Raw genomic sequence first — 20,093 nt, 5'->3', positions numbered from 1 at the left:
CCCGTTCAGTGTAATCTCTCTTCTCAGTGACCGCTGCAGCCCCCAGAGATAATGCAATTCCTGCGCAAGCGTAGGAGTCGCATTATCAGTGCCTGTCCTATGGACGATGAGGATCCATGGCAGAAGTGACATCTGTCGTGGATCCAGAAGATGAAGGTGGCTGCTCCCTGGGGACACATCAGTGACGGGATACCCGGTAGGGATGGTCCACCGAAGTTTGCAATGGACCACCCACGTTTGCTGTTCTCCTGACAGGCGAACATAATGCTGTGTTTGCGTGGGAGAACCATATATAATGCAAAGTCAATGGGAATGTGAACACCCTGAAAAGTGTACAAACAGCCTCAGCACACAGTAAAAACATGAATAGGGACTCAGATGCTATCGTCGGGAACATGAATCAATTGGAAAAGTTGAAACAAATTGGTGTAAAACCCCCCACCCCTAAAGCCTCTTTAACCGCCGTCATCCATGCAGGCTGGTATTGCTCAGGCAGTGGAGCCCCATGCTGCCCAGGCTTTGTATGCCTGGCAATACCAGCCTGCATGGGTGACAAGTGGCTTCAGGGAGGGGACTACGCCATTTCTTTTTCATTTTCAATAAGTTTTTTTTTTTTTTTATGACGGCCTGGATGTCATTTCAATGATTTGTGTTTTTTGAAACTTGCTCTTTAAATTGCATAAGAGGGTGCTCTCCTGGCCAAACGCAATTTTTTTCTTTGTTCTCTGTGATAATATCCCCATTCATGTTTCTACAATGTGCGGAGGCTGTTTGTACACTTCGCAGGGAATTCGTATATACAAGTTTGCATGCCCATTGATTTTAATGGAGTTCACATGTGAACATGTATATGTGAACATCTGCGCGGCGGTTCGCATGATGACATGTGGTGAACTGAATCAACAGAGGTTTGTCCATTAATTGTCCTGGACCAGTCACCGCTATACACCCTACCCTACACCCAACACTACCCCACACTTTTTATTAATTAAAAAAGGGCTGCTAAAAAACTTTGTCAGTGTCTGCTATCTGTCACTCACTGCTGCCTTCATACATCGGCTGGATCACACTGCAGCACATGTGTACATGATCAATGTGCATAGTATGTTTATACTATTTACAAATGTACATTGATCATGTACATTTGTGCTGCAGTGAGAACCAGCCAGTGGATGAAGGCAGCAATGAGTCTCTGCTCATACCTTCTCTGCCTGATGGCTTCCGCCCGACAGCTCCAGCGTGAACCCGACAACAGTGGTGTCACGTGACCGGGTTCCCTGGAGTGCAGATCGCAGGCAGCCAGAGCTCAGGCAGAAGCAGCCTTGGCGGCCGGCGGGCCGGATGGACAACCTCAGCGGGCCGTATTCGTCCCGCGGGCCGTAGTTTGAGGACCCCTGTTCTAGCTAAATAAGGTAAGCAATATGGTACGGTGGATACTATCAGAGGCTTGACGCCGAGGTATAAAGCCTACCTGATGAAGGAACCCATTTAGTCTGCATTAGTCTGCATCTGGGTCCACTGGTAGAAATACTTATACCCCTTTTAAAGTGGCCCATGACCGTATTGCTTATTTAGGATAGCACACTGCCCGTGTGCCTTCGTCTTTGTACAGATTGAACTACCCCCCTCCGATAGCCAAAATTCAGAAAACTTAAGTAGTAGGAAAATTTGCCCCTCTCTTTTATGAGTCGCTGTCATCTTATCAAAATGGTATCTTTTTCCAAGCTACTCTATCCTATGCTATAACGTATACCACCCAATGATGTTAAAACCCTGAATAGTATGTTTAGTAAATTCTTATGGAGGGGTAAAGGCCCAGGAAAACACTTGGCGAAGCTCTATTTACCTAAAACTGATGGTGGAGTGGGTTTTCCGAATGTTAGGTTATACAGTCTGGCCTGTATATCCAGATATGTCGTAGACTGGATCAAGGAAACTTCCTGCTGTTCCAATATACATCTGAAGACTGAAATGGTGCACCCTTGGAGTCTAAGTGCCTTGTTGTATTGTAAATTCTCAGCCCTCCCACCCTCCCTACGGCACAATGCTTTATTCAGGGACACGGTGCCCACATGGAAGGAACTTAGAAAGCGGTTTAGGTGCCAGTCGGCCCATCTATATACTTACCCATATATGGCAACCTGATGTTCCCCCAGGCCCACCACCATGCAGCCTTCAGTGGGTGAAGGAAAAAAGGTTTAATAAGCTGTGGAGATATGTTTAACACTGAGAGCCCCTCCAGACAGTCTTTAACAGAACTGTGGGCTATATATGCTATCCTTGACTTTACGACCCAATGCTTTTGATCGTATTTTGTCACTGTCTCCTCCGAATATATCAAATATTTATGCATATTTATTACCTATGTTCAAGAAGTTGCTGCCTACTACTAATGTGCGATGTTGGAAGAAGGATTTTCCAGACCTAGTAGAACATGCAGTATAAGGTTACCAAATGGTTGGAAAATGTATTATGAATGAAATTTGGAGGGAATCCTAATCTATGTATTACATAGAGCGTACAAAGTTTTTAGGCCTTCGGCTAGTGAACCAGACTAGAGCATGGCATCTCCAGTGTCCTAAATGTGACTGTTCTTCTGCCTCGCTATATCACTGTTTGTGGTTTTGCCCATATATTATAGAGAATACTGGCGAAAAGTGTTTTATTAGGGATAGGCAATGTGACTAGTTATGCCATCTCAGATAACCCGTCTCCTGCTTTTTGGTTACTGGGATGATATGGTCTCTTGTACTCTTCCCAAAAGTTTACGGGATTGGATAAGCATCTTTCTATTAGCGGCTAGGCGTGCCATCATGAATACTTAGATCTATCCTCAGACACCTGAGGTGGAGCAAGTAGTTACTCTTTTAAAAACTTTATTTTATAGAGAAATGTTGGACGCTCAAATCCAAGGAGACGATGGTATATCCCGTTTCTTGCAGCAATGGTATAAATTTATACTTTCTGCATTTTTCCGACAGTGACCTTAGAGAGAGGTGTTGCTATTCTAGAACAATTTACGGTAAGTATTCGTCCTGGTATTTCTATGATGTATCTGGTTGACTGATGATTACTTTCTTCATCTACTGAGTGCTCATCTGTATTGATGATTGGATATGTTATCTACTGGCTCTGTGTTTCCTGCTTATTGCATCTTTCTGTTATTTTATCATGCTGTTCAGGTGTGGGTTCCATCCCTTCCCCACCCTACCCTACCCTTTTCTATTGTTGTTTAGTATGTTTGTTCAGGTTTTATCATCATTTTATATATTGTAATATTTTTCTTTGCAAAAATAAAGTTAAAAAAAAAAAAAAAAATAGTAGCAATCACCTCCAGTTCCGCCTCCAGCTTAGTTAATTGGAGAGTGTGTTCACGCTTATGCCTGGCTGCATGGCAAATGAGGACATCACCTTATAACAGATTTATAGGCATCTCATGGAACAATAGGAGAAGAAACACTGCCTACATTGATCCTAAAATATTCAGTAGTCTGGGCTGTAAAATTGGCCATTATCGGAGAGTATGATAAGAAAGAATCATTAGGACATCAATTATTAGAGGAAGATATAGGAAAAAAGGAATTATACAATCACACAAAAATAACTGGGTCATGGTCTGACCATGCCACCGTTAAAATATGAGAATCATTCATTTGCTGTAATAAAGTAGGTGATATAAAACATATGGTCTATGCGTGAGTGAGAGCCAAATGAGAAAAAAAAAGTAAAATCTTATCGACACCGGATGGCACTCTCAACACATCCATCACACCCAAGCTATCCATTAAGGCAATTATGAAAATCAGATATATCTTGTTTAGAGAAGGATCAGTTTTAGATCCATCTAGTTTCCGGTTCAGGACCATATTAGAGTCGCCACATAAAATTAGAGTTCCTTGCAAATCAGCACGTACAATATCCAATAAATGCGAGAAAAAGGACAATTGTTTCAAATTGGGGGCATAATAGGTACAAACTGTCACAGAACTGTCAAGAACAGAGCCCATCAACAAAAAAAGATAGCGGCCTTGCAGATTGGCAATTTGCTTGTGACAAAAAAAAAGGGGTCTTGTTATGTATTGCTATTAAAACCCCACATTTTTTAAGTGGAGCATTTGTCTGGTAAAATTGGGAATAAGACGCATGTAAATATTTCAGCTCAGATACAGCAGAAATATGGGTCTCCTGCAAACAAGGAATTATAATCTTATTAAATTGTAAATACTTAAAAATGGTGAACCGCTTATGAGGGGAGTTCATACCTTGAACATTCAAAGTCAAAACTTTTAGTGCCATCTCAAACCCTTAGCAAGCAGAATATATTGCCTCATCACAGGATAGGTAACAGGACTTAATAGAAAAACAAAACACAAAACAAAAAAAAAAAATAATAATATTGTAAAAAATATTCAGACATTGACAAAAACACAAAAAAACAACGAACACAATGATAAAGTAAAAGGTTCAAAATAACCGTGCAAGGGGAAGCACCATGGTGCATCATAGCTAATCTTTGGTTCCAAACAAAAAAGGGAACCAATGAAATAAAGGTCAGCAAAAAAACCAGGGGGGGGATAAGCATCACCTGGGGCAAAGGTAAGGCACTGACCAACCCACCATGGGTAAGAAAATATACTCATGTATTTTCAAAGACATAAAAAAGGAGATAAACAATAAGAAAAGAAACATAACATAATAACATTAGGTCAGACCAGGCCTTAAATGCAAATATTCAAAATAATTAAAAAAGTCCAAAATATACCATCAAAAAGGAAAACTCCTCACGGAACAATAAAAATTCAAGAAAAATCAAAACTCAGGAAATAAAATTGGAGACTATTTGCAATACCGGAGAATCTGTAAAATGTGGCTGAACTGACTTGTAGAATAAAAAGTCAAAATTCAACCATCAACCACTCTACAAAAGGATTGGGATTGTAGTCGTCCTAGAACAGGATAGTTCCTGAGAGTTAGCTTTCCTTGTAGAGACATCCAAACGGGTCGAAGATGACGTGACACTCGGAATGTTTGCAAAGTACCATCCAAAGGATATAAGGATAAGTCCATAAGGCATTTTCGTAGATAAGCCGCTGTGACCACTGAGAACGGGGTGGTTCTGATATGAGAAGAGCAGTTTGAACGGGAATCCCCACCGATAACATACATTGTTGTCTTGAAGGATCCACAAATATGATTTTAAAGCTCTTTTCTGAATGGTGGATTGCGACAAATCCGCAAATATTTGGAAAGAAAAATCTTAATAGGTAAGTGTATCTCTGGTACAGGCCGCTTGCAGGATTAGTTCTTTAGTATGGAAATGATGAAATTTTATGATGACATCTCTAGGAGGACCATCTGTAGGTTTATGAGAAAGGACCCCATAAATCCTGTCCATTTCAAGGCGTTCAACATGGACATCAGGAACTAAGTAAAGCGGTAACCATCCCATTAAGATCAACAATACTTTCAGGGATACCTCTAATTCTAGGGTTATCCCTTCTAGCACGCCCTCAAGCTGATCCCATTGCATTTGTAACTCCAACAGCATAGTATCTAGGTTCTTCTCATGCACCTCCAGAACTGTGGTGACATCATCAAAATGATCCTCTAGAACCGCAGTACGTCGGCCTAGTTCTTTATTTTCCTTAATAGTGCTAAAGAATGCTTTTTATTTGCTATAAAAAATTTCATCCCACATAATTTCCCTGAACTTGGCAAGCATCTGCTCACCTGGCTCTGGAACTGCAAGGGAGGGATCAGATGGGAACTGTTTGCTGCTGTCTGATGGTGGGTTATCATCAAAGGGATCCTGGCTGTACCAGAAGCCTCCCGCGCCATCTTGGAATACAGGCCGCCCTGTGACTTAGGAGTCTGAAGGGACCATATTGCGGCTTTGCTTGTCGGACCCATAGTCTCCGGGAGTGCCACAAGATGTCTGGAGGAAGAGGAGAGAACTGCAGAGTCAGTAGCTCACATATGCTGCACAGTAGGGAGGTCAGTATACCAGAGGTGCACGGAGTCAGGTCAACACGCCGGCATCTTGGTCGGCTGCGCGCATGCACCCCCCCCCCCCCCCCCACCTGATCTGTTGTGAAATTAATGATAGGTAAGACTTAAATGACTATACTTTATATATCATGTCATTTCAGTTTGTTACTATTTTACTCCGTATGCCCTGAGGAAGCACTTGGTGGCGAAACACATCGGGAAAGGAGATTTATGAGTAATAAATCAAGTACTTCTTTAAATACCGAATGTACTTACATAAGTGCAGCAAAATATTTTAAATGTTTTGATTGTATAACGGAAGTTTTTTTATATACATTGATTTGGAATATAATAAAGCATTACTTTTTCACCTATTTTTATGTGCCACCTTAAAAGCCTTCTTCTTTATTTACTTTGCTCTTCAAATTCCTTGTCAGGTTTAAGCTGCTGTAAAGGTGCGTACACACTTCCAATTTTTATCGTTCCAATCGAACGACGAACGATCGATTGGGCAAAAAATCGTTCGTAAAAAAGTAACCAACGACGCCGACGAACGAGGAAAGTCGCTGGAAACGAACGACCGGACCGACGGATCGGATTGGGCGACGATCGTTGAACATCGTTCGTGTGTACGGTCGTTCGTTGATCGTCCATGGTCTGAGCATGCGTGATGAACGAACGTTCGTTCACTTTCCTGTCGTGCACATAGTTCCTCTATCGCTCAAACGATCGTATCTATTGTGTGTACAATATCTACGAACGATCGTGTCGTTAACTCTATGTGTAGGATCGGTGCTATACGATCGTTCATATATATCGTGCATGAACGTTCGTCGTTCGTTTTCCAACGATAATAATTGGAAGTGTGTATGTAGCTTAAGTCTTCCCAATAGATAAACTTCTCCTGCCAGGCTGTTTAAAAAAAGTACTTACCCGTTCTCTGGTAATACTATATGATCTGCTTTCATTGGTCCTGGATGTGCTTTGGGTTGAGCGGATAATTTTTTTATTATGTCACTGGAAGCTGGGGCCTCATGAAGATTTCTGATTTTTGGCCTTAAATATAACAGAACAAAAAAAAATAAGTTTTTTCCTAAACAAAAAAAATCATTTTACACTGCCTATGCACTTAATGTGGAAATATACCTGAAAATTTTCAAAATCGCAAGCAGGCTTTTTTAGACTGTGCCCCTTCTGCAGTACAACAAACTTACCTGCCTGTCTGCAATCTTCTCAAAGACTATCCCTTCTTCATTGCTCACAATTTTTTTTTTAATATATATGTAAACCCAAGAACAAACATGTAAATATTGCAGTTTATCAGTACTAAATGTTGTTGCACCATTTGTGTTTTTTTTCTTCATTTTTTTCTGGTGATTCTGTCATAAACAAACAAATTGTACTACAGTAGTATTGTCACCCAGCACTACTGATCTTGCAGACTACTGACAGGATCACACAGCTGCTTTCCCTAATTCAATGCCTGTATATGTCCAATCAATGGATCACCATCTTTGTAATTCTATTTCATGTACAGGCCTGCATAATATGTTGGTGCTATATAAATATTGTTTAGTAATATTAATAAGTAATCTCTTTAGTAGTAAAATATGCTCTTTGTAACCTTTGTAGCCCAGTTACAGTAAAATAACTAAAAAGAAACTAAGACCCCTTAGAATGGCTGTGGCAAGTAGATAGAACTTGTTTTACCTAACACTATATGTTAGATGCTAATATTTATTATGCAGGATATACTGTACCTGAATACTTTTATCGGTGTGCACACAGAAACTCCAAAGTCACTGTCTGAAACTCCAACATCTGGAAACAGAAGAAACATTAAAGCTCTGTCAGAGATAGTTCTGTGTTAATCTAATAACATGTTTGTTTTTATCTGAGGGATTATAAACACATGGAATGCTGCTCTTGTACAAACATCTCAGAGATTAAAGGACAAAGCCAAATACGAATACAATGAGTGACTTTAAAGGGAACTCTTTCTGGGAGAAACATGAAGGCTGCTGTAGCTGACCCATGGGGTTTAATGGTTTCTCAATGAGAATAAAAGGTTTAAGGACGTTGGATTTAAAGTGGGTTTACCCTAAAGGCGTGGAATGGAATACATGAAGTGTAGTGTAGTTGTTCAGGTAAAAGCCTATAATGCAGAAGGATGCCTCTGGAATGTATTTAGACACATGATTTTAAAAGAACTTCATATTAATGGCTAAAAGTCAAACTTTTTTTTTTATGACAGCGTATTGAATAGAAAAGTCAAACCCATTAGTCAGGCCATCTTTATCTGAATGAAAGCTGTCCTGGGAGCATTTGCTTGATGGGAAGTTAATTTTACTGGCAAAACAGAGTCTACATGAGGAATGTGTTTTGTTACACTGCTGAGATCTTGTGTTAAAATGACACTTCTAGCACGTTGGCTTGGGTTTTACTTCCCAAAAGCCAATACAGGCACTGTGGGTAAGATAGTGTCTCAGAAAATGTGTTCTAGAGCAGTGGACCCCAAAATACATCTTGGGGGCTGTAGGAAACCTATTGCTTTCTTTTAAACTGGCTTACGAGGTACTATTTGTTCCACTAATTCAAACAAGGCATAATCACTCGCATTGACACTATTAATGTGGTGTAATTTCTCCAGCTGACACCAACGATAAGGCCACAGTTCCTCCGAAAGAAATAATTGATGAAGCTCTTTATCTTTCACTGACACTAATGATGGTACACTAGTCCTCCCCGACACTAATGATGAGATGCTATTACTTCTACTGACATCAATGGTGGGGTACTATTCCACACCAGCAAAAGGGGACTATTTCTCTTACTGACAATAATCATGGGGTATTATTCCTCTCAGGCATACCAACGATTAGGCAATATTCCTCTCACTGACACCAATGGAAGGGCACTATTCTTCCCATATATACTAATATTAGGCCACTATTCCTCCTACTGACACCAACAATGATACTCTATTCCTCCTACTGACATCGATGATGGGGCACTATTCCCCAGCAGCACATGAAAAGTATATGAACTTCTTTTGTTTACCACTGAAACTGCAGCCCAGGGTACATGCGGTACTATGCATTATGTTGCGATGCATAGTTTGTTTGCTGATGTGACTTTTATGAAATGTTTGCGTTACTCTGTATTGTAACACAGCACACAAGTGAACACAGCCTTGAAGCTGTTACCTGACTCTGGAAACTTTGTTGTGATTTTTGAGAAGGAAAAACTTCTAATTAAAAGGGACTAATGTGGTAGATCAGAATTGCTTATTTTGAAGCTTTTTTTTTTAAACTGCTTGTTAAGAATATTTAGTTTTACATTCATAGTCTGTGCACAGATGATAGGTAGATTGTAAGCCCCCCAAGGGGCAGGGATTAATGATATGGTTCTATGGAACTATACTGTTTCATTATGAATAAAAAAAATAGATAACACATTTCACTTCTTTAGGCAAAATTAGATGTATTTATGTTTAAAGATAAACTTTTACCATTTCTGTATAGAATGTCATTGTTCTTGGGCAGGTCTGTCATTATTCTTCCAGGTTTGCTGGGCAGAAGTTCTTTCATGATGGTTCCCAAAGGATCAGACTTAGGCCCAGGAACACTTTTAGGTTCTTTAGAACCTTCTCTAGTTGATAAATTTATTTTAGATGACCAGACATCTGCTGGTTTTTGGGTATTGATTAGTGTTAGTGAAGGACTTGCATTGATCTTTGTTTCAGTGTTGACTTTCTTGGTGGTAACCAGCCTGTTTTGTAGCTCAGCTTTGTTTTGTTCAACTTGAGTGCGTAGATTTGGAAGACGAAATGAAGTCTGATTCTGACCAGCCAAGTAGTCTCTCTTGTTCCATAAAAGAACAGGTTTGATTTCATCCCGGATGACAGCACCCTCGTTCTGTTGAAAATTTTCTACTTTTTGTCTCTGCTCATTTTTAATTTTTTGTAACTGCACCTTGGACAAAAAACTGTCAGGAGTCCATCTGTGAGGATAACTGTTAATGGAACTTGGTAGAATCCCGTGTGCTGCTGCAGAAGGGTTTCTTTCCAGACATGGTAGTTTCTGGACTGATCCATCCCCTTTGCCTAGGTCAGTTGTGATGGTGAATGTGTTGGGGTATTTTCTTCGAAGCTCATTATAGAATCTATCCAAACTTTTTTTACTGGCACTAGAAACATCCGTTAACATGGTTTCCAAGAGAATCACCCAATTTTAGTTCAATCATTATATCACAGTGGTTTTCCTATGGATGAAACAAAATAATTTAATTTATTCGTTTGGGTTTATCTAAAAGTACAAGACAAAACAGTGCTTGAATTTAAACTGGTCTCTAAAATACACAGCCCCAGCAGTCAGCCACATGAGCAATCGGATATGTGTCTACTCCTCTGCCTCATCAAGTGATTTCTGAACACCTTAGAATCAAGAAGAAGAACCTTGGCTTCCATAATGCTACAAAGACTTCTCCCTATACTAATCTGTATATAATATTAATATATATATTATTAATATTATATTATAAAATATAATTACTAGTATAAGTGACTGTTCATTCTGCAGTGCAATTGCACCGGAGTGCTGTCACCTCATGGACATGGTAGTCTGCCATAGATATGTAGTTTTAAATGGACTGAATCGTTAGAAAAGGAGAGATAGGTAGGCTTTTAACAGAAGGATTTTAGCAAAGTGTGTTACATTAATGTAAAGAGTTCAGATCCTGATTCTAACAGAGATCGACTGAACACTAATCAACAATTAATAATCATATACCAACAATTGTGAAAGCGTGAATAGGTTAACAAACAAATACAGTGATGTATTGAAACATTTCATAACATTATCTCAGTTTCCTGACACGTTTGCCAAATGGCTTCTTCAGGGTGTTATGAGATTGTTTGCCAATTGAACAGGTCAGGGACATATGAAAAAATAAACAAAACAAAAAAAATGTGAAAAATAAGGAGAGTGTTAACTTACATTGGTTTCTGTGTTCATTGATTGAATAGTTTACAAAGAATCATAATGAAGAGTACTTACAGTTTAATAATCACTGTGTTATGGTGCATATAAAAACATCAGCAGGTAATAACGCCAATACCTACCCCGGGGGGGGGGGGGGTAGTTGGATGATGACTCAAAATAAAGTAATCAAATTAGTTTCAATTGTTGAATGTTGAAAAGATATAGAATAAAGTGAAGGTTTGTGTTCAAGATCATGCTTAAGCTAAATATATATGGTAATAAGTTACTTACAGCCAAAAGAGGGTCTGGGTATTGATATTTGGAAGGTAAGGAATAAATTGAAAGGCTGAAAGATGTGGGTATTCCACAGAAAGTGACTAAAATAGAAAGTGGAGGAATTAGTGCAATATAACAATGAGTACAGCAATGTATGCAAATGAATGGAGGATAATGATTACTTACTTTATTGAAAGAAATCAAGATCTTTCAGACTAGAGAAAAAGTGTTTGAATGTATTACAAATTGTAAACTAAAAACGAGAAATTAAAAGCTAGAATTAGCTAGTAATTGAGTGATATTGGGGGGCAAATGTAAAACACCTGGAGGTATTTGTCCAAGTTTCCTATATTGTTTGACAAATATACCAGGGAACTATGGGTGAATTGTTAGGGTACCAAGTGTGGCTAGAAAGAGGGAGAATAGGAGATTCCTACTTAGAAAATCAGTAATTGTTTTTCAAAAAGTGGGAATATATCTCTAAAAAGTGGACAAATAGATGTAGATTCATAAATAAAAGGGTAATGTATGATTACTTACTGATTTTCTCATTGGTGGTATTAGGAGAGACACTTCTTGTCCCCATTCATCACCTGTATTGCTCTGTATTCTTAGATAGTGAAACTCTATCTAAGAATACATAGAACAGCGCTGCAACAGCAATCTTTTACTATGTATTCTTAGATAGAGTTTCTCTATCTAGGAATACAGGGCACCTGTAGTGCCCTGTACTCTTAGATAGAGAAACTCTAAGAATACATAGTAAAAGCACAGCACGGCAACAGCGATCGCTGTTGCAGCGCTGTTTATGTATTTTTAGACAGAGTTTCACTATCCAAGAATACACCACACTATGCAACAGCACTATGCAACAGCACTATGCAACAGGACTATGCAACAGCACTATGCAACAGCACTATGCAACAGCACTATGCAACAGCACTATGCAACAGCACTATGCAACAGCACTATGCAACAGAACAGCACTATGCAACAGCACTATGCAACAGCACTATGCAACAGCACTATGCAACAGCACTATGCAACAGCACTATGCAACAGCACTATGCAACACCGATTGCTGTTGCCAAGCTGCACTATGTATTCTTAGATAAAGTTTCACTATCTTAGAATACAGAGCACTTAAGGTGATGAATGGGGACAAGTCCCTATTCATCCCCTGTAGTGCCCAGAGATCGTAGTGGAATCCCTAAAGTCCTCATTAGTGTTGGTCGAATAGCTCACTATTCGATTCGTCAGCTATTCGCTCGACTAGAGCAAAATTATTCGGGTGGTCGAATGTCAAAGTCGAACACCATTAAAGTCAATGGGAGGAAAAATTCGGGTTTTTTCAGCACTGTGTAGAGCTTCTACAGCCTCCAAACAGATGTAAAAAGATACATAATAAAAAGATACATTGTAAAAGGATACATAAAAAGATACATAACACTATTACATATCCCTGTATTTCACATGAATATTAAAGAGCACCTGTCACATCAATATTAGGCTAAAGCTAGGTACACACTTCCTATAATTATTGTTAGAAAACGAACGATTACGACCGATCAACAATTATGCACGATTATACTTGAACAATCATATTGTGCACAATTCTGTACATGCTGTAACAATATGATTGTTCATATATAATCGACCAACAGAGTCCACACACTAGATACAATTGTTTGAACGATGCAGGGAGGGACATGTAAAGGAGAAAGTGTACCGCAGAAACACGCACAATCACTGAACGACACAATACTGTACACATAATAGATAGTGAAAGATCGTCGGCCAATCAGATCCACCGTGGCGGTCGTTTATTTCCAACGACAATCCTCGTTCGTCGGCGTCCTTGGTCACTTTTTTTTAACCAATAGGTTCTTCATCGGTCATTCGACGGTTGTTTCTAACGATAATTATTGGACGTGTGTATGCAGCATTAGTCTACACAGACTGTTTCCCCAGCGTTTAACCTGAAGCTTTTAAAGCTCCTGTTTGAAGTCCCCATGCATTCCAATGGGCTAATCTAGACCAGGACGTTTCCTTCAGGCACGTTTTTGAGCGTTTTCTTAAACGTTGCTTGCAATGTTTAAAAAATTAAAACGCTGGATAAACGCGGGAAAACGTTTCTATTGAACTCAATAGAGGCTTTTTCAAGCGTTTTTAAGCTTTTATGAAAGCTTCCATTAAAACAATGTGGGCTTTTATAAACATTTTTAGTAGGACTTTGGAATCTGGAAGCCCCCTTTAATAAGGAGACTCCAAGATCTCCACCACCCTACCCTGGGGAATGAGTACAGGGGTAAATAAAACCCCTTACTCATTCCCTGGGTAAAATATATGTAAAAAATAGGACCAGGATTTAATGTTAAATTATTTTATTAATGTGTGTGTGTTTGTGTAACTAAACTTTTTTTTTTTTTTTTACAGGTTATCCCAATGACAGGATGATTTCTAGGGCTGCAATGAACACAGCCCTGGAAATCCTCCTGACAGTGAGGGATCACAGGGCATCAGGGGTTAAATGAGGACAAGCCTCTCTATTCACCCCTAGTGCTCTGTGATTGGTTGAGGTTTTACATTTCTCAGCCATTCAGCACTAGACATGAATGGGAGACTTGTGCCCATTCATCTCTAGTGCTCTGTGATTGGCTGAGAAATAGGAAACCCTGATGACAGCTCAAGCATCATCAGGATTTTCCTTCCCTCAGCCAATCAGGGAGCAGAACAGTCAGCAGAGCTTTACTATGCTGACAGCTCCGCTCCCCTGATTACTCCCGCAGCCCTAGAGGAGCTGTGACATGTATTACATACACAGAACACATGTCACGGCTCCTCTAGGGCTGCGGAAGCAATCAGGAGAGCAGAGCTGTCACCATAGTAAAGCTCTGCTGACTGCTCTGCTCCCTGATTGGCTGAGGAGAGGGAAACCCTGATGATGCTTGAGCTGTCATCAGGATTTCCCTTTTCTTAGCCAATCAGGGAATCAGAGCAGTCAGCGGAGCTTTACTATGGTGACAGCTCCACTCCCCTGATCGCTCCTGCACCTCTAGAGGAGCTGTGACATGTTTTACAGATACAGAACACATGTCACAGCTCTGACATGTGTTCTGTATCTGTAATACATGTCACAGCTCCTCTAGGGCTGTGGGAGTAATCAGGGGAGCAGAGCTGTCAGCATAGCAGAGCTCCACTGACTGCTCTGCTCTCTGATTGGCTGAGGAAAGCGAAATCCTGATGATGTTTGAGCTGTCATCAGTGTTTCCTATTTCTCAGCCAATCACAGAGCAGTAGAGGTGATGAATGGAGTAACATGTCTCCATTAAATCTCTATTGCCCTGGTTTTGCCTGCGGTTACAGCTAATTGAAGGCACGTGCTTCCAATTAGCTGTAACTGCAAAGTTCCGGGAATCCCACAATGACATTATGATTCATAATGTCATTGTCGGATAACCTGTAAAAAATAAAAAAAAACGAGTTAAAATAAAAACACACAAATTAAATTCATTTAAGACTAATTTTTATTTTTTTTAAAACTTTTTTTTTCCCCGAATTTTTGCAGTCGAATCCCGTGTTTTTCGGGTCGGGTCTATCCGAATTCGAACAGCCATATTCGGGTCGAATATAAGGACAACCCGAATTCGAACACCAACACTAGTCCTCACACGTGTATCCGCCATTTCAGGAAAAATCGCGATGTGTTACCACGATCGCGAGGAAATTCAGATTCGGAGCGAATCGAATTTTTCCTGAAATTCGGATCAAATTCCACTTCGTGAGCTTCGATTCGCTCATCTCTATAAGTAATCATTATCCTCCGCTAATTCCTCCACTTTCTATTTATTTTACTCACTTTTTGTGGAGTATCCAGATCTTTCAGCCTTTCAATTTCTTCATTCATACCCAGACCCTCTTTTGGCTGTAAGTAACTTATTATCATATGTTTAGCTTAAGCATTATCTTGAACACAAACCTCACTTTATTCTATATCTTTCAATATCCTAACAAATTGAAACTTATTTGATTACTTTATTTTTAGTCATCATCAAATTACCCCAACGGTAGGTAATAGCGTTATTACCTGCAGATGTTTTTATATTCACCTTAACACAGTGATCATTAAACTGTAAGTACTCTTCATTATGATTCTTTGTAAACTATTCAATAAACAAACACAGAAACCAATGTGAGTTAACACTCTCCCTATTTTTCACATTCTCTTTCTTTTTGATTTGTTTGTTTTTTCCCTGTCCCTGACCTGTACAATTAGCAAACAATCTCAAAACAACCCCCTGAAGAAGCCATTTGGCAAAACGTGTCGGGAAACTGAGATTATGTTATGAAATGTTTGAATACATCACTGTAATTGTTTGGTAACTTTTTCACGCTTTCACAATTGTTGTTATATGATTATAAATTCTTGATTAGTGTTCAGTCGTTCTTAATTAGAATCAGGATCTGAACTCTTTACATTAAAGTAACACATTTGCTAAAATCCCGCCATTAAAAGCCTACCTATCTCTCCTTTTCTAATGATTCATACTAATTTAGGTTTGGCAAGTTAAACACATTTCTGATACTCCAGGAACCCCTCTTGGAATAGTTCTCTCCTCCCGAAGTTTTAAATGGACTTTAAGATGCACCACCACAGTATTATTTGGTTTGTCTCAAACACCTTTTGCTTAACAGTTTTACCTGCTTGTATATGTGAAGAAACACAACAGAGAAATGAACATGCATTAAGAAAAAAAGAATTCATATTCATAATTCTGCATGTACATTTTTAGGTCTAATTCACAGGCTACCTTAATGTTGCATAAACACTTGTGCTCTAACATGTGCATCAGTGCAACAAGTTAACTTTTGCAAAGAAAAAAAATCTTTATCACACAGACATAAATATGCAGTATACAGTATATGTGGCATCTTCAGAAATTCATACACACCTGAATAAAGAACCTATTTTCAAACTTGATAGCTGTAAATATTTTGCTATTTGAATTTCTTTCCAGTCAGGTCGGTCAAGTCCACATTCATCTCATATGTTTCCAGAGCCAGCGGGTGTGATTTAGTCAGTTATGAGGTGTGATTGTTGTATGCTGCTGTCATGGTTGCAGGTTTCGGACACAGATCTGGTACAGGAATGTATCAGTATCAATAGGTGTAGGTAGTGGTTATTTGATAATATATTTTTGGTGTCCTTGAGAACTAAATGCCAACCCTTAGAGGAAAAATATAATTTTTTGTAAAAAACAGGTATTGTATTCAATGATACTTCTCATATGTAACAATAGAAAACATATTTTTATCCCATAAGCCACAATAGATGCTTGTGGTTTACAGAATATCGTTTAGGCCCTAGGGGAGCTATACAAACGTCATCTAGCATATTAAGCACATATATAGCCATAAAGTGATATAACTTGCTGAGAAACTGTTCATATCGACCATTGTACCCAACGTGTTTCGCCCTAGTAGGCTTCCTAAATATTATACATGCAGTTATTGTATATAGTCCTGTATTTGGCTTGGTTCAGCTAGCTTTGATTAGGATGTAAGGCAATCCCCAAAAACTTAGAGAGCAGGTAACTTTGGATCCCACAGAGTATGGTGAACAATCTATATGGGTAGGTAGTCATAGATTAGTACCTAATGTATTGGGATCACCAAGCATAAAAGTAGGGTTACAGAGGTTTAGGAGGAGTTGACATACCTGTGATGTAGATGGGTAAATCCTATGCCTTATAGGCAGAGCCATAATATTGCTGCTGGCGTGCAGTGGAGCAGGGACCTCCCCCCACCCCACGTGTGCACGCCGGCTGCCGGCTTTGGGAAACCCCTGGAAGCCGGCAGAGTGACGCAGGATCGGGAGGCAGCGTTTAGGGCACCGCCCAACTGAGCACGTCAGCGGCAAATAAGGAGGGCGGATCCCCCAGTGTCCGGATTGGTGCTAAGACCGGTCAAAGACTGGTCCTAGCAAAGCATCCTCGTCTAAATAGAAGGGGACGTACGGGGATAGGCAGCCATGCCCTGGTGATAGGGCAGGGCTGTCAGGGATGCACCCGTGTATGAACGAGCGCTCCTGTCCCCGCAAGTCGGGCAGAAGGGAGGCGCCCTCCCCCAGTGCTAAAAAAGAAGTGAATGATAAACATTGTCCCTAAATTGCAAAGAATATGATATAGTACTTCAAAATTCAACAGCATATAGTGGATATACATGAGAGTAAAAATGACAGTAGTATATGTAGTAGAAAAAACACGAAAAGAGCATATAAATATACAATACAGTACATCATTATGCGATTTTTCAATTGATTTTATATAGATCAAAATATTTAATTAATATATAATAATAAATCATAAATAGGTAAATCAACACAAATACTAGAACACTTGTAAGAATATATTCATAATAATAAATACAAATACGTTTGTATTAACCCATTGGTTTAATTAAAAAAATTGTTTAAAGCTAAAAACTTCATTTAAACGGGGGAAGTGATTGGCTTTTAATGAAAAAATCCATTTAGTTTTTGATTGTAGCAGTTTTTCTATCATAAGCGCCCCCCCTGAGATTAGGTGGTATTTGTTCCAGGGCAGTGAAGGTGATGCAATGCGGATCAAATTTATGTTCTGTCCCCACATGATAGCTGATTAGGGTTGTCATTTTACCATTTTTGATCAAATATAGATGTTCATATATACATTTTGTTTTACCAACGCAGAATCTATTGCAAGAACATGTAATGAGGTATATAATTCCTGAGGATTGACAGTTGACATGATAATTGATTGTGTGTACAGTACCATTGAGTAATAAAAGTGCCTGATTTTTATAAATCCACTCACACTGATTGCAGGAACCACATTTAAATGTTCCGTGGGGTTTTGTTTGGTCTATGGTTGGGGGTTGTGAGATATAGTGAGTTGTTACTAAAGAATCCCGTAGAGAGTTTGACATCCTGTATGTGATACAGGGTCTGTCACCAACTATAGTATTTATGTTGGGGTCAGTGGTCATCTCTTCCCCAAACCAGAATTTCAACAATATCTCAAAAACATACTTCTATGGCGTTGTTTTATCAACGACATCCTTATTGTCTGGACAGGCCCCCTGTACTCCTAAACAATATGTTAGACATCTAAAATTCACTTACAACATACATCATTATCAAATCCTCTTTCAGGAAATATATGTCAACATGTCCCATGGCTCACAAATCACTACATAACTATATAGAAAAGAAACAGCAGCCAACACTATTCTCCATGCCCATACTCCTCATCCAAGATCCCTCAATAACAGCATATCATATAGGCAGATGCTCAGACTTCGCAGAAACTGCACCTCTGACACAGACTTTAAAATTGAGGCAAAAGCACTTACACAGAGGCTCATTGGCAGGGGATACAGTAAAAAAACTTCCCAAAAGAACTTATCAATGAGTACTACATCTGAACAGAAATTACCTTAATATGAAAATGTCTTCCACACAAGTAAAAACTAGACTACCCATTATCACCCGCTACAATGAGCATCACCAAAATTTACATCAAATCATTAAGGGACATTGGAATGTGGGTGAGGATGTATTTCAGAAGTTTTATGATAAAGTCATTGTATGGAAGTAGAAAGGAGTCATTGGTATGTAGATGCTATAGTTTGTAATCCCCTTGAATGGGGTATGCTACTATAGAGAGCATCCACATCCATAGTGACCAGGAGTGTGTTAGGGGGCACTGTCATATCATGTACAGTTTGAAGTAATTGGATGGTATAACACTTCAAGCTTTATTGTAACAAACACAAAATATAATTACATGGACAATCAAGTAATACAGAGAAAACAATCTTACAAATTGGAAGATCTTGTGGAAAAACAACGATATTACCACATAAAAACAATCAACAAAATGAGTAATGACTGGTAAAACAGATAATCATAGAAATAGCTATTAGTAGCCATGACTTCTGACCATTTTCACCTCATAAATAGGAATCAGTGGAATTAAAATAAAAATCAGGAATCAAAAATAGGAATACAGAGAACTCAGTTTGAATTATTAACCAAAGTTTTGTAGAGATCAGAGTAAAAGAAGATTACCTAGGGGCCCCAGGTTTCCGTGAATTTATAAGCTCTGTCTTGGGAGATGGATCTAGATTCTTCCATTAGATAGATCTCCTGTACCTTGAAGAGCCATTGTTTAACTGAAGGGGGGACAGAGGATTTCCAGGACAATGGGATCAGACTACGAGCTGCATTCAGTAAGTGTAGGGTTAGGGAGGTCCTGTATGAGCCCAAAAAATCACCTCGGTCATGTAATAAACATGCCGAAGGAGAGTCAGGGAAAGAAGGTCCAATTATTTGTCGGCCGACAACACTAATTTGGGTCCAATAGGTCTGGATAATCGGACAAGTCCACCAAATGTGTATCATTGCACCCTCAGCCTGATTACATCTCCAGCATAAATCAGAGGACTCTGGGAAACACTTATGAATGCGACCTGGAGTAGCATACCACTGTGTCAGAATTTTGTACAAAGTTTCTTGCGATTTAGTACTAACAGAGCATTTATGTGCCATCACTCACATTTTCTGCCATTGTTGGTCATAAAATTCGACCTGAAATGCTGATTCCCAAGCCTTCTTGGCCTTGATGATATCTTTGGCAACCAAATTGCAAAGAGGTAAGATACTGTGTGGCGAATCGCCGCCCCTTTTAAACAGATCTGTTCTAGCACCGATGGAGATCGGAGGAGATCTTCTCTTCTTCTAATTTCTGCTATATAATTTTTAATTTGCACATATGACCACCATGAAATTGCATCACCTTCTACTAG

General features: G+C 39.3%; 1 protein-coding gene across 6 annotated transcripts in view; it reads right to left on the bottom strand.

Annotated features, from left to right (window-relative positions):
- Positions 1-20,093, bottom strand: part of LOC140344598 (uncharacterized) — a 75,522-nt gene that overhangs the window by 26,318 nt on the left and 29,111 nt on the right. For 2 of the 6 annotated variants that reach the window (XM_072431867.1, XM_072431870.1), the window contains 4 exons: positions 16,199-16,473; positions 9,500-10,251; positions 7,749-7,809; positions 6,922-7,044 (listed from right to left, as the gene is read on the bottom strand). In XM_072431867.1, coding sequence (XP_072287968.1) covers positions 6,922-7,044; positions 7,749-7,809; positions 9,500-10,196 — 881 coding nt within the window. In that variant the 5' untranslated portion in view covers positions 10,197-10,251; positions 16,199-16,473. Of the gene's footprint in view, positions 1-6,921; positions 7,045-7,748; positions 7,810-9,499; positions 10,252-16,198; positions 16,474-16,965; positions 17,104-20,093 lie in introns of those variants that run through there. The other 4 variants (XM_072431868.1, XM_072431873.1, XM_072431871.1 and 1 more) reach the window with 3 other exon arrangements.

Source organism: Pyxicephalus adspersus, chromosome Z, assembly GCF_032062135.1.
Source record: "Pyxicephalus adspersus chromosome Z, UCB_Pads_2.0, whole genome shotgun sequence".
Classification (NCBI taxonomy): Eukaryota; Metazoa; Chordata; class Amphibia; order Anura; family Pyxicephalidae; genus Pyxicephalus; species Pyxicephalus adspersus.
This window is presented reverse-complemented; position numbering and strand designations above follow the sequence as displayed.